General features: G+C 44.0%; 1 protein-coding gene across 2 annotated transcripts in view; it reads right to left on the minus strand.

The window, feature by feature from the left end:
- Positions 1 to 306: 306 nt before the first annotated feature.
- Positions 307 to 13,919, minus strand: part of taok2b (TAO kinase 2b) — a 28,163-nt gene continuing 14,550 nt past the window's right edge. Inside the window, exons 14-20 of one of the 2 annotated variants that reach the window (XM_075457455.1) lie at positions 13,670 to 13,847; positions 13,333 to 13,461; positions 12,859 to 13,062; positions 12,466 to 12,705; positions 6,223 to 6,435; positions 4,385 to 4,567; positions 307 to 3,774 (exon numbers count right to left, since the gene is read on the minus strand). In XM_075457455.1, the coding sequence (XP_075313570.1) occupies positions 2,833 to 3,774; positions 4,385 to 4,567; positions 6,223 to 6,435; positions 12,466 to 12,705; positions 12,859 to 13,062; positions 13,333 to 13,461; positions 13,670 to 13,847 (2,089 nt within the window). In that variant the 3' untranslated portion in view covers positions 307 to 2,832. Of the gene's footprint in view, positions 3,775 to 4,384; positions 4,568 to 6,222; positions 6,436 to 8,625; positions 12,706 to 12,858; positions 13,063 to 13,332; positions 13,462 to 13,669; positions 13,848 to 13,919 lie in introns of those variants that run through there. The other variant, XM_075457454.1, reaches the window with a different exon arrangement.

The raw sequence follows: 13,919 nt of genomic DNA on the forward strand, positions 1-13,919 counted from the left end.
AGGCTCAAGATCATCTGCCAAATAATGTTTGTACATAGTTCTGTGAAATGCTTCTCACTGTTTCCTAAAGCCACGGTTTAGTCATATAGATGCTGTCCAATAACAACAACGGCAACAAAAAAAATAGTTAAAAAAGAGCTTTTCCTAGAGTCATGGAATATAAACTAAAATAATCAAGCGTCATTCATCAGAACAGCTACCAGCTCATTTGAACATCTTTTAGGGCTTGCTCATACAGTAATAAACATCTTAACAATAACGAAATTTGCACTAAGCAAATCAAATCAAGACAATTGTGAATGTGTTGATATCAATTTATTGTCTTTATTTTATTTTTTTAATTACTTTTTAAAACACCCCATTTTCTTTCCAACGCAAGTTTGAACCCTCCTTCTTTCCCCTCCGCAAGCTTGGAACTACTTGACGTAAGCATCACCCCCCCACAAAAAATAAAAAATAAAAAATCTCGCTTCCTCCGTCATTGTTCCAGGTGTGATGCAGGGACAGGAGTCCCCCTACTCTGACAACAACCCGTCTAAAAACCCAACCACACAGACTCCCGAACCCGCCAGTCTTAGTTTGTTTTATACAAGGAGTTTTCATGCATGCACTGATAGTCCAACCAAGCAGAAAGTAGTAGGTTATACAGGGAATTGCCTTCAGCTGGTGTTTCCGAGTCATACAAACAGCAGGGTGATTATCTTTTTTACTTCTTCTTTTCAATTTTTTTCAATTAAAATACTACTTTAAAAAAAAAAAAGTTAAAACCGCATAAAACAAACAAACAAAAAAAAAATCCTGTTATTTCCGGTTTCCTTCACGGTAACGAGCTTCAGGAGTTTCTTTCGAACACCGACTGATGCGGACGGGCTGCTGCGGTCACTGCCGCTGGGCCGCCACCAGGGGGGGCACGAGCACAGCAGCTCAGTCGGGGCCCGTCCTGTCACTTCTTCTTCTTCTACTCCTACTTCTGCAACACTCTTCCAACCTTTTGCGCTTTTTGAGCTGCCTGCATGCTGCATCCTTCGGCAGTCAGATACTCAACTTAATCCTGAACTCACAAAAAAGTAGATACAAAGGAAAAGCAGCTTTTACATTCCAGTGGCCAAATCTTTTTCTTTTTTCTTTTTCTTCATCAGGAAGAGTCCAGAGGTCAGAGTTCACGTGAGCAGTGGGGCGTTGCAGGAGTGTCTTTTAAAATTCTCTAGTTTTGATGTCCACAAAAGTGGCAATTTAACTAGACTTTACCGCTCGACACACATACATAAACCATTAACAATTATTAACAATCCCTTATTAATAATCATTAATATCTTTAAAGAGATACAACACCTGACAATGCAACAATTTTTATCAGCTTTTTTTTTTTTTTTTTTTACAGTAAAAGTTGGGCCCCTTTGCTCCTCGCAAGAAAAAAAAATGTGAACATTATAACAACAAACATACACCAGGATTAGGCTAGTTATGGTAATATTGACACCTATAGAAAATGCAGTTGGAGTTGTTACTCTAAATCATGAACTCAATACTCATTTGAATATATCAAAAATTACTATCATTGTCTGTTTATAAAAGCAAATGATTTGTTTTCGTTTTTTTTTTTTTAATATTTCCATAGATATGTACAGGGAAGGTCAAAAATCTGGGACACGTGATCTTAAATGCCAGTGAAACTTGGACAGATACGGTACATTTTGCTTTACAAATACGTTTTTTTTCCTTTTTTTTTTTTTTTGTACATCTATCTCATGCATTGGAGTGACTCCTGTAGACAATTATGTTGTTTAGATATTCAATATGCCAGAAAGCTTTTTTTTGTTTGTTTTAACGTATCTATGCATGTCTACACAAATGTCTCTCCACGTGCCCTCTGCATTTTTAAATTAGTCTCTTGACTTTACAGACATTCTGTGTATCTGTGTTCGGTTTGAAATCCTCTTGCAGTCATCAAATAAAAACTTTGACGGCATGACATCCCTTTAAGAACCGCTTGAAGGCATTGGTGACGTTCCAAGCAACCTGTTTTGTTTTTCTTGTGTGTGTGTGTGTGTGTGTGTTTTGTTTACACATTTAAGAAAAAAAAAACAAAACAGTAGTTATAAATCAATAAAAAGTGTTTTCTAAACTCCAACAGGTTGGAGGCTAAAGTAAACAGTATTTCTTTTGGATTCTCCCCCTTTTCTCTCTCTGAAGTCCTATTTACGAGTGCTTGCTAGATAATATCTGGACACTACGGACTAAATACAATTTACATACACAACGCAACAAAACATCATCTTCCCTTTTTTCCTCCCATGCCCTCTCTCTTTCTCCATTCCAGCAAAGAACATCATAGAAGAAGACACGGCCGCCATCCCCTCACGCTCTGCAGCTGTCGGAGGAAATAAAGGCTAACTATACCCCTGTGCACACATCCCAGCTCACTTTTATACAGGCTGTAACAAAGATAAAACACTGCACAGAAACACCATATTTTTTTTAATCTAATGTCACCTTAATCCGGTGTTATTACAGGTGGTTACATTCCTCCCGCCCTCTTTTGTACCTGTGAGAATGGGAGAAAACCTCTAAACCCACCCTGAGTCTAAAGAGGCAGAGTGCAGCTCAATAATGTCAGTTTGCCCTTTCTTTGCAGCTGATGTCTGAGCGTCAAGAGAAAAGGGTGATATCCCTAAATCCCCTGTATCTCAACTATTCCGAGAGTTAAAGCTGGTTTAGGAAAGAAGGAAAGGTGACAAGCTGAGAGTATTGAGATGCAACCTGTGATAGCTACCTTCCTATATGACCCCCTTTTCTTGCCGCTACCACTGTGTCTGATATTCTTCCTGCTCTCTAAGAGTAGGAGAGGTGGGAGCCGTTGGAGATGTGCGAAGTGACGGAGGTGCTTCGGCTCAGGACGCCGTCACTGCCCCCAGAGCCTCCTGGCCCCCCGCCGGACGCCGTCCTCCTAAGAGGCTGGGGGCTGTTCCTCAGGGCCATCAGGTTGGGTGTTCCGCGCACGCCCAGCCCGCCACCACCGTATATCCCCCCTTGCGAGGAGGAAGAGGAAGAGGAAGAGGATGATGGGCCGGAAATGGAGGGAGGAGCAGGTGGTGGGGGAGGCAATATGGCCAGGGACTGAGAGGAAGAGCGCGAGGGGAGGTGATGGGAGAAGGGATGGGGGTGTGGGTGGGCCAGGTCGCCGCCTGAGCCTCGCACTCCGGCCCACTCCCGCTCCCTCTCCTTCTCCTTCTCCCGCTCCCTGTCTCGATCCCTTTCCCGCTCACGGTAGAGCTGGGGTGTGCTCTGGTGGTGGTAGTGTTGGGGCAGGTGGTGGCGCTGGTGGTGCGAGGAAGACGAGGAGGAGGAGGAGGAGGAAGAGGAGGCAGAAGAGCGGGATGAATGGTGCACCTCCCTCCCATCCCTTCCGTGCCCTAGGGCCATCACCAACCCGTGGGAGGAGGAGGAGGAGGACTCGCTCCTGCGGTCACTGGCGCCGCTGCCGATGCCGCTGCTGCTGCTGTTGTGGCTGCGGCGGGAGAGCTGCTGCGAGGGCACGTTCTGCTGGTGCATGCCATGGCTCCAATGGCCAGCGGAGCGGGAGCTGGAGGGCGGAGCGTTGGAGTAGCCCTGCTTGGGGTAGGCTTCGCTGGGGATGCCCGTCAGTGCCATGTTGCTGAAACCCAGACGGAGGCTCTCGGAGTCAAAGGCCTCGATCTCGCCGGCCTGCCGCTCCAAGAGGGTCCGAATTCGTTCTGAGCGCTCGTTCTGCAGGGATAACATCTCCTCCTCGATCTAGGAAAAAAAGCATTAAAGAGCATATGTCAAGAATTTGGGAGGTTTTTCTGTTCCCTTCATGGTGTTCCTCTTCTTTTGTATGTGGGGTCTAAAAACATGAGGTTTGGGATCATTAATGAATGCAAGTATTGTAAGGATCCCAAAGTTATATTATGAACCTCTAAAACACGATTATCATTTATATGTAAACAGTGTCATTATCAACGTGACTCAGCATTTCTTTTAAGCCCGACCTGGCATGAGTGTTTCATCATCATTTTCTTGGTAATCATTTTTATTACCAAGATATTGGTAATAAAAACAAAAGTATATAAACAAAAAAGCAAAGCCGATAATTGTTATGGTTTGACCTCTCCTATTGTTAATCATGTTTCCAGATTAGTCAGAGGCTGAGAAATAAAAAGGCTTTTGTGGACAGTTGTAAGTTTGTCAAGAAAGACTTGCAGAAAAAAAAAATAGTCCAGTGTCACCTCACTTTTTTAGATGAATAAAATCCAGTTTGCAGTCTTTTCCATTAGCTCAAATGAATCCCTAAAACTCACCACCTTTCCGAACTACATTCTGAGGTGCTTTGCTTTCAAAGAGGTGATTGCCAAAGAACTCTAACCCTCTGCTCCAGCAAGGCCCGGCGAAAGGACACCCTCTGCTCCAGGTCCTTGACCTCCTTCTCGTGCTGCGTGTCGGTGTGGATCTTGATCTTGCTCTGGTAGGCGTTCAGCAGCTCCAACTCTTGCTGCAGCTGCATCCGCAGCACCTTGTACTCCGCTTCCTGGGTCTCGTCCAATCGCAGCTAAGAGGCAGATGAAGGGGGGGAAACGTGATGAAAATTGGATTTGGCACAGCTGAATGGGTAATAACATGTACGCTAGTGTTAAAGACAAGGTCAAAGGAGGAGAAGTTTTGAAAGTCGGACAGAGAAAAGAGAGAGGAGATGCATAACAGAGCAGAGGAGAAAATCGGTAGTGTGAGCAGCAGATTGCTTAATGTTGTCTGAGTTTCATCAGCGTGTGTCTTCATGTTCTGTATCCAAGAGGGTGAAATAAATGTTTGTTTGAGTATACATTCATTTAATTCCAAGCTCCGGAGCACATCCGACTGATGAATACAATTATCATTTTAAGCTTGAAAACAAACAGTGAAAAAAGAAATGGTGTGTTTGATGCCCGTCCTACAGCATGACTCCTGGGCACAGATTAAGTCTTGTGTCACAAAATACGTTTTTCATTCAAAGATCTAAAAACATTTTTGTCTAACCTCAGATCAACCAGAGAGCAGTAAACCTTCCCTGACATTACCCACAGCATGAGTGCATGTGCGCATAAGGGCAGTGGGGATTTGGCTTACCGGGCTTACGTGGCAAGCTGCCATGTGAGGTAATCAAAGTCGCTCAGAGGGTTATGTCACTGAGGAGACGTTTTGTCTGCCCTCATATTCTCCCTACTATGCTTCATTCATTTAAAAGCCTGATATTTGCTTGTGTATTGCTGCTCTGTTCTTTTTCGGGGCCTTGATTTCAAACTAAATGAGTAGTCACTTGAGCCACAAGTGAATGCTTGTTGAGTTGTGGAGAGCATGAATCCCATTTTGGGTTTATGATATTGTTCAACTTTACTCATGTGCGGTTTTAATTAATCATAGCTAATCGCAACTAATGCTAAACTGTTCTCCGAACGGGTATTGCATTGTTCCTATGCGACTGACTCCAGCTGTGACACAAAGCCCTGCCACGAAGACAAGACCGTGACTTTGATGATGTGGAAAAATGTAATGGTCAGTCTCAGAAGAGGCCCGAGAGAAAGCTTTGCTGTTGGGCGTATTTTGACCCCGGCTTAAATACTTATTAAGTGACAGTGGTGATAACGGTTTGTTAAACATACATTGGAGGGCGCGATGAAAGGCATGAAGCTCGTCTCAGGTTGCAATCGTTTTTTGGTCAAAGCAGTAATACATCTGCATTGAATATATGTTCTAGTGAAAGCAACATGAGAGATAATTTAAGTGTTTGTGGAATTCATTTGTTGTATGAAGTGAAGAGTGAATTTTAAACGAGCACACTGCTGAACAGGATCTTTTAAAGATCAAGTCCGAGTCCTTTTTGTACCATTATCTCTCTGAATATCAGTGTTCCTATTCTGATGACTTAGACCCGGCTGCCTCCGCTGCACTCTAAAGTTTGTCCTCGACCCTATTTTGTTCTGGCCAGAAAACGATTGATCTTTCCAGCAGACTCAGGGGAAGAGCAGTTTCACAGAACAGGACGGCTCATTAGCTATAGGTCTGGGTGGTGTGAGTTTAGGTGGAGCTTAGCACAGGGATGAGTGCTGGCAGGTGAGCGGGGGGGTGGAGAGGCAGGCAGGAAGCAGGCAGGGCGGCCTCCGAGCCAGGCACGGCGGTGGTGGTGTGGTGCGGAGTGTGATGTGAACATCGTCTCCTTGCCTTACTCACAGCCTGTGTGGACAGCATGTCATTGATGGAGTGGTCATACTGCTCGGCCAGGATGGCCAACTTTCGAGTCTGCTCATCCTTCAGCCGCTTCAGCACGGCCTTGTGGTCCGACTTGGGCGTGTTGTCCAGCAGGTGGTTGCGCAGGGCCTTGTACTGACGGGTTTGGATCTTACAGGTGTCCTGGAACTGTCGCTTAATCTGAAGCTCTTTGGACTGGAGGAGAGAGAAGAGAAATGGAAGCAGCTGGGCTAAAGTGCTCCAGTGGTTTTAGGTATGAATGAATGATGGTGAGAAGCAAGAGAAGGGTGACTTTTTCCACAGCGTGCTTTCAAAAGGAAGGATGTCAAACATTTGATAGTAACCAGGCTTACTGCTGTGATTTCATTAGCTTTAGCAGAGAGTTCAAATAATCTGAACTTTAAAGCCTTCTAAACCTCACAAATATTCTCAAATAGTTTGATCTTTGTTTTTCTCTCAGGAGAATTTTATGCATTTTCTCTGAGCTCACAGTGGTCAGTGCTCAGTAATAAGAAGCGATACCAACACATTGCAATCACACAAAGCCAGTACTGGAGCACACAGAGTGGGAACAAAGTTGAAGAGACACCGCTGCTGCGACTGGCAATTTGGGCTGATGGGATCAGGCAACAGAGCCGATGCCGTCCGGAACAATTCCGGCTAAAGTCGAAGAGGTTTACTTCACTGGAAACTACACTGACGCTGTCCTGATGGGACACATTAGCTTAAACGGGCATTGTTGCTCGTGTCATGACTATTTGGCTGTGAAATGGGAACTTTTTAAACAGTACTCTGTTGAAAAGATGGAACTGTGGGGGAATCACTGTTCACTTACACAGCGAAAATGTTTAACTTAATGTTATGTTTTACTTAAGAATTCTGTCAGGTGATAACACAGAGACATGTTTTCACGGATGTTCATTTGTCTGCTAAGAAGAAAATGTTACGAACCACAAGGCTGAATTTGATAAAATATCATTAGAGAAATGCAGCATGGGTGTTAGTGTAAGACTGCCCTCTCTAGGTGCCCTTGTGGTGACTGAATCCTCTGGTTTGGACTGATTATTTCACCATATTTTATGATTTTTACCTTAAAAAAAACCCCAAAAAACTGTAGAGCAAAACAGTAGAATTAGAATTAAAACCAGACTTGAAAATGTGTCCAACAGAAATCAGATAAATCTGCACATCAGCTCTACACATTTACAGAGTTTCAAATTTCCTGGAGAACAATTTATATTGTCAGGATTTGCAAATTGTAATCAAACAAACAGGGTAGGGTCCTCTCCTGCAGCAATATGTAACAGATGAATGTCTTTACTGTTTAGGTTTGAAATGCACTGAGCTGACCCAGAATGAAAAAAAAAAGAAAATTCAAAGGCCTATTGGTTTATTTCACATCCTCAGGCCTTTAGAATCCGGATTTAAAAAGAAAATCCACTTTTCAAGGCTAACGTTACCACATAGCACTGTGGAAATCTCTGAAGCCAGCCATCATTTCTCTACATCCAACTTCTAAACAGCCAGACTCACTCAGAATCTTTTAAAGTGGTCTCGAGCAATAGTTCTCCAGGCTTTCAAAGTTTCATATTGAACATTGATAGCTTTTCACTCATTTTCAGTCCAGATTTTTTTCTTTTCTGTTACTGACCTATGAATTATTCACGCGTGAAAATGCACTTAATTTCAATGAAAACGTGTCAACGGAGAACTTAGCGAAAAATCCATTTGAAACTGTACCTTAAAGTTCTACCAAGCAAAGATGCAGAATTGGTAAAAATGCCCAAGACGACACAGTTTGACAGGCAACAATGCGATTCCCAAAAAAGCCACTGATTGAATACATCTTTGCACGGTGTGCAGAAAAATGAGGAGAGTTGACATCTGCAGCAGTGGAACAGTATATGAAAGTTATATCCTTCAGAAATGGAGAGAACTATTCCTGAAGACTACTTGAAGAAATGACAAGAAAGCTCATTTAAGAGGTTTCAGGCTGTTCTATAGTATAGGGGTGGGTCACATGGATGTTTGCACAGATTTCAATGAACTGCTGCGTCTATTTCCTGTTTTTCTGCCAATATAAAAAGGAAAAAAAGAGGGCAGCTCCAGACTTTTGCACAATTACCATATAGAGAGAACAAGGGTCAAAGAAGCTATGTTATATTTGGTGGATGATAGATGAAAAGAAGGTTGGAGACAGATGACGACAACAGATATGTGTGAGGAAACAAAAAGAATCAGGGTAGATAAAAAGGTCTGTAACAGGATCTGTTGACAGAAAAGTCACAAAAAAAAAAAAAAAGTAAAACATGTCAATAATGGAAAATCATAAAAACAGACAAGACGATGATTTAAACACAAAAGAATTTATTTTTGTGTAAAGAAAAAAAAAATAAAAAAATCTATAGGACAAAAACGTTCCTTTTTTTATGCTTGCAAGCACACAGTCTGCCAACACCCATGCAGCTAAAATGAGCATAAGAGGACGACAAAACGTCGCAATGCAGTACTATTCTTATGAATACTGCATAAATTAAATATATATATATATATATAAAAAATAAAAAAAACTTAAGATGATATAGCACTCAGACAGTGTAGCAACAAAAGAGAATGCAACATGTAAACATACAGAGGAACAGATAATCTGAACAGAACACAAATGTAAATCAATGGCAAATAAGTTACATTCAAACCAAACGCTTGCGTGAGACTTTCTCTTTGAGAGCTCGGCTGCTTAAATGCAGCTCGACTGAAAAGGAAAAAAAACAACAAAAAAAACCAACAACAGTGCCCTACTTTTTCCTTTCTCCAGGGTCATTTTACAGTCAAGACTGAGCTTTTCTACCCACTAATCCTCCACATAATGCTTCAAAATTTCCCCCAACATGCAGCTCTTTGTTCCTTAAAGATTTTCACACAGATTGATCCCGCCCGCGAGCGTCTCTCGCATCTCCGTTCCTTTGACCTCATCTCAAATCAGCTCAACTCGTAAGAGCACTTCGGCGTTACCGAGTAACGTCTTTGTCTTGCCGAAGTTAAACCGAGAGATGATGCGCAGATACGTCCGAAAAATTGCCACTTTGAAAAAAAAACAACAACAAAAAAAACGCTTTGGTTTCAGCCTCTCATAAAACAGAGGGGGTCGCTGCTCGTCTGCCATCACTTTGTGACCGAGTATCTTTGGTTTCACGTGAACAAAACACGTTTGAAAGCTTCGGTAAGTTTAGTCTTGATGTTTTACAGGCTTCACTTGAATTAAAAAAAACAAAAAAAAAAGTCCCACCAGATTAACAGGTAACGAAAACAACCGGAACTGACCCGTTTATGTTTGGTATCCATTTTTCATTTTAAAAACAAAAGAAATGGTTAACCGGATACGTCGCTTCTCTTCATTTGACGGGGAGCTGCTCCGTCTTCACTTTCACATTCAGTAGTTTAAAATTTTTTATTTTTTTAAAAAAAAAAATCAATCTTTAAGCGCGACTCGAAAGATTGTCTGTATGGCTTCATATAAAATAAATTCACTAAAACATTAAATAGGTTTTCATTATATTATACTTTTACTACTCTAAGGCATATCCTCGTTTCCCCCCCACTTTTCATCCGGGATACGTTGCTTCACAACAGACGGACATGTGTGCAAACGGTTGAAAGTGGGCGCTCTTCTTATTCGATTCCAAGGGGGGAAAAGTTTACACGGTAAATCCTAAGATTATTGCATAAAGTGCAATAAAAAAACGCATATATAGAATAGAAAAGATGGTGGTTTTCATCAGCTTTATCATGAAACATTGAACCCAGTATCTATATTAGCAAACTAGTTTTTTTTTTTTTTTTAGGCGTTACATTTCCAGCTGATTATATGAAGTCCAACAAAGACCTTCTACCCACCATTTCTTCACCTGGCTTCAAACAGCATCTCACAATGGCCCAAGATATTTCTGCCGAGTTGGTTATTGCACTTTCCTACAAACCGACAGCTAGTGTTCAGGGTGATGTTAGTGAAATGATTGAGTCTCCTTTTCTTTTTCACAGTATTCAGCAAAGGGGAGTGGAATTCTATCCATGGAGCCGCGCAACACTGCAACATTTGTTCCAGGCACTGAGAAAACAGTGAACTCTATGAAATAAGACCACGATAACAGAAGAACAAGATTGCACAAAAACGGTCTAAAAAATAACCATTAAAAGTATTTGTCTTACAAATTAAGAGCAAAAATAATAAAATAAAGAAACTCAAGGAACTTTTACAAAAAGCACAATAATAATAAAATGTAAAAACTTCACTGGGTTTGGTACAGCAAGTGTGGGTTTAACTGCTTGTTCAAGTCTGAAACGCCTTCTGATTCAACAGTATGGCTTATGTGCACACAGGTGTATGTTTGGATAAGCTTCTGCAGCCAAAAATCACTTCAGCCAACACACACAGGGATGTACACATGCACATGTACATGTGTGCAGCTTAAATAAGAATCATCTTTCAGAAATGTGACCACAAACCAGTTTGGGAATTATCTGACAACAAAGAAAGGTGGGCCCAAACCAAAAAGACAAGTAATGGTTGAATAAAGGAATGCAGAGCGTGATCATTTGCAAGCTCACGCGCACACATCACCGGCACAATACTTGCTATCTCCATGGCCGGATTTTCCCCCTGACAAACCTTCCAGATGAAGTTCGCCTCAACCCACACTCCCATCTCGCCTCCTCACGAAACATCCGCTCCCTCTCCTCCCTCCTCTGTCGCTCCCTCTCCCTTCTCCTCCTCTCCTTCTGCCTCCTCTCTCGGACCTCCCGGGGGAGCAGTCGGGGCAACCTGCTGGGGATCTCCTCCTTTAAGAGGCCCAGAGTTTGGAGTTTGATCCGAACATTGAGCGGCAGCTTTCTGAGAACCTGTCTGGCCAGTTTTATCACTATGGTGTTAGCAAAGTCTGCCAGGACCCCAAGGGGCCGCCCACTGAAGCGCCTCATCCAGAGCAGGCCCTTGGCCAGGTGAGAGGTGTTTGGGCAGCGAGCCTGACACTCTATCGGCAAGCTCTTCAGGGGAACTGGAATTTTGGACTGGCGCACACCCCAGTTGCGCCCAGCTTTGGGGAACATCTCATAAAGGTTTCGCTCTGCCATTCCGCCCATGACCGACTGGCACATGGCGAACAGAGGTCGCGGCAGACGGAAAAGGATGCGCATACACAAACGGTTGACTTTGCGGGGTGCGTGCTGGAAGAAGTCCCGGGCTGGCCTGACAACCAACACAATAACCAAGTAGAGGGAAAGGAAGAGGGAGGGAGAGCTAAGGAAGGAGGCTGAGATTAAAATCATGGGGATGTAGTAAATTCCCAAACTGAGGGACAGTCCTAAACTGAAGAGGCCGGCAGCCCATAGGCTTAAGGACAGGAAGGTGGAGAGGGACAGGGAGCAGCAGGAGCGCAGGAGGAGGTATGAGAAGAAGAGCGCCAAGAAAGCGAGCTCAGCGGAGAGGATAAGTGAGGCCACCGAGGGCAGGGGTGGCGAACGACGGAGAGAGAGGAGAAAGATGGAGAGCAGCAGCAAAGTGAGGTTGGAGGGCTGAGCAGCAGCCGAGAGGGAGAGCAGGAGGCAGATGGCATGAGAAAAGAGTGAGGGGAGGGAAGTCTGGGCAGGGGGAGGGGTGGGAGGAGGCGACAAGGTAACGGGCTCCAGCTCCTCTGGAGTGTTAGCGAAGTAAAACTCTGATAGCTCATCGATCGCTCGCTCACGGTGCCGTCTCTTTTCCGGGGAGATGAACTCGGATGGACAACCATCAGCCACACCCCTGCCCTCATCCTCCTCTTCATCGTGTGAAGTTTTACCGTCATCCTCTACATATTCCCACTGCACTCCCTCTATTTCCCTCACCTCGGTCCCATCAGCTTCATCATCCCTGCCTTCACTTCCCTTTCGATCTCTGTCCTCCTCATCTACTTCAAACTTCCTGTCAACTACAGAGAGCCTCACTCCCTCCACTTCCTCTTCTCCTTCTGTATAAACTTCATCATCTCCTAATGCTACCACTGCTCCATCAAGCTCATCCCCAGCATCATGCACATCCTTCATGACCGCCTCATTCTCTTTTTCTAACTCACTACCCTCCATGTCCTCCACCTCTCCCGCCCCCTCCTCACTGCCCCAGTTGCTGCTCGGACCCTCGGTCGACTGGCTCGTTCTCTCCTCAGGAGACCCCTCGCTCTGGGTGCTCTCACTCACTTTGAGGCTCTTGGGCTGCTGGCGGACCTCCACGGCGTGTTTCTGACGCAGCTCTTGCTCACGCCTCTTGTTATACTCCATCTGGTTGGTGAGCTCGGTCTGGTGCTGCGTGCGGATCAGCTCGGCCCGCGTACGTTGCACTAAGCCCAGCTGGCGGAACTCCAGCTCCTGGGTGGACTCGTGGTGACGCAGCAACATGGCGCACTCCAAGTCCTTCAGAGTCTGCTTTTTGTTTAGATCCTGGAGAAGGAAAGATGGTAACGAAGAAGAGGGAATCAAGTAGGGTTGGAAGTATTGGTTAAGTGCCTTTCAAGGTATAAATTTAACTGAAAAAAATAAATAAATAAATAAATTGGAACTCTAATAAGTTATGTTTGTAAAACTGTAAAACACCTCTCTGAGCAGATCCTGCTCCAGGTTGTGGCGCGCCAGCAGCATCTTCCTCTTGTATTGGCGACACTGTAGCTCATAATACTGCCTCTGCCTCCGCAGCAGGTTCGCCTCTTCCTCTGCCTGCAGCTGCTGCAGACACTCCTTCTGGTGCACCAACCACTCCTGCTTCTCCCGCTTTGGTGTTGACTGGTTCTCATTCAGTTCCTTGAGAGCAGAGAAAAGGTTCAGTACTGGCTCCACTGTCCTGATATCAAGCGGACAGATCAATGCAGTTCCATGATGTTATTATGACGCAGGATACGTTTTACGCAGCAGAACAGGAAGTAAATCTAAGCCGTCAGATAAAAAACATCAGACAAATGGAAAGTTGGAAATTCTTCCTCTCTAAAAACCTGATGTGTATGTAATGCAACGCATAATAAACATTTGTATGGCACTACAACTGATTGTTGACATGAAATGACTCAGTAGCACCTCTTTGAGCTGCTCCTTGCGCTGTCGATACTGCCGTTTCTGGGACTCTAGCAGACTGGTCAACTCCTTCTTTTGCTGGGCCAGTATGTGCTGCTGGAACTTCTTCTCCTCAGTCAGAACTCCCTTTGTCTGAAGAATCAGGCATTAACATGAAACAGGAGTTGAGGCAGCACAAACCAAGATGTCCTCAATTGCAGCAGCAGACTATTTTAACACAACAGTACAGTTGTTTCTCCCTCTGGCCTTTTTCTCACATTTCCGTTCAACAAATATGTTTGATGACTTCACGAGTCTCCTTTTTGCTATCACCCATGTTTTAATTTTTCTGCTAGCTCACCTCCTTCTCCCCAATAGCCTGGTGCTTTTTGGACAGTTTTTCTCCTTCCATTGAGAAACTGTTCCTCTGATTCTCCAGCTCTTTGTCCAGTCTTAGCTGGTGCTCATCCATCTCTCCTTTTAGCTTGTTCTCCAGGCCCATCAGCTGCTTCTGGTGCTGACGCCTCATTCGCTTGTAACTGCGAGGAAAAAGAATGAATCGATGTCAATCAACTTCCAACAAGCTTTCCTTTGTTGTTGCCTTTTTTTTT

Source organism: Odontesthes bonariensis, chromosome 23, assembly GCF_027942865.1.
Source record: "Odontesthes bonariensis isolate fOdoBon6 chromosome 23, fOdoBon6.hap1, whole genome shotgun sequence".
Lineage (NCBI taxonomy): Eukaryota > Metazoa > Chordata > Actinopteri > Atheriniformes > Atherinopsidae > Odontesthes > Odontesthes bonariensis.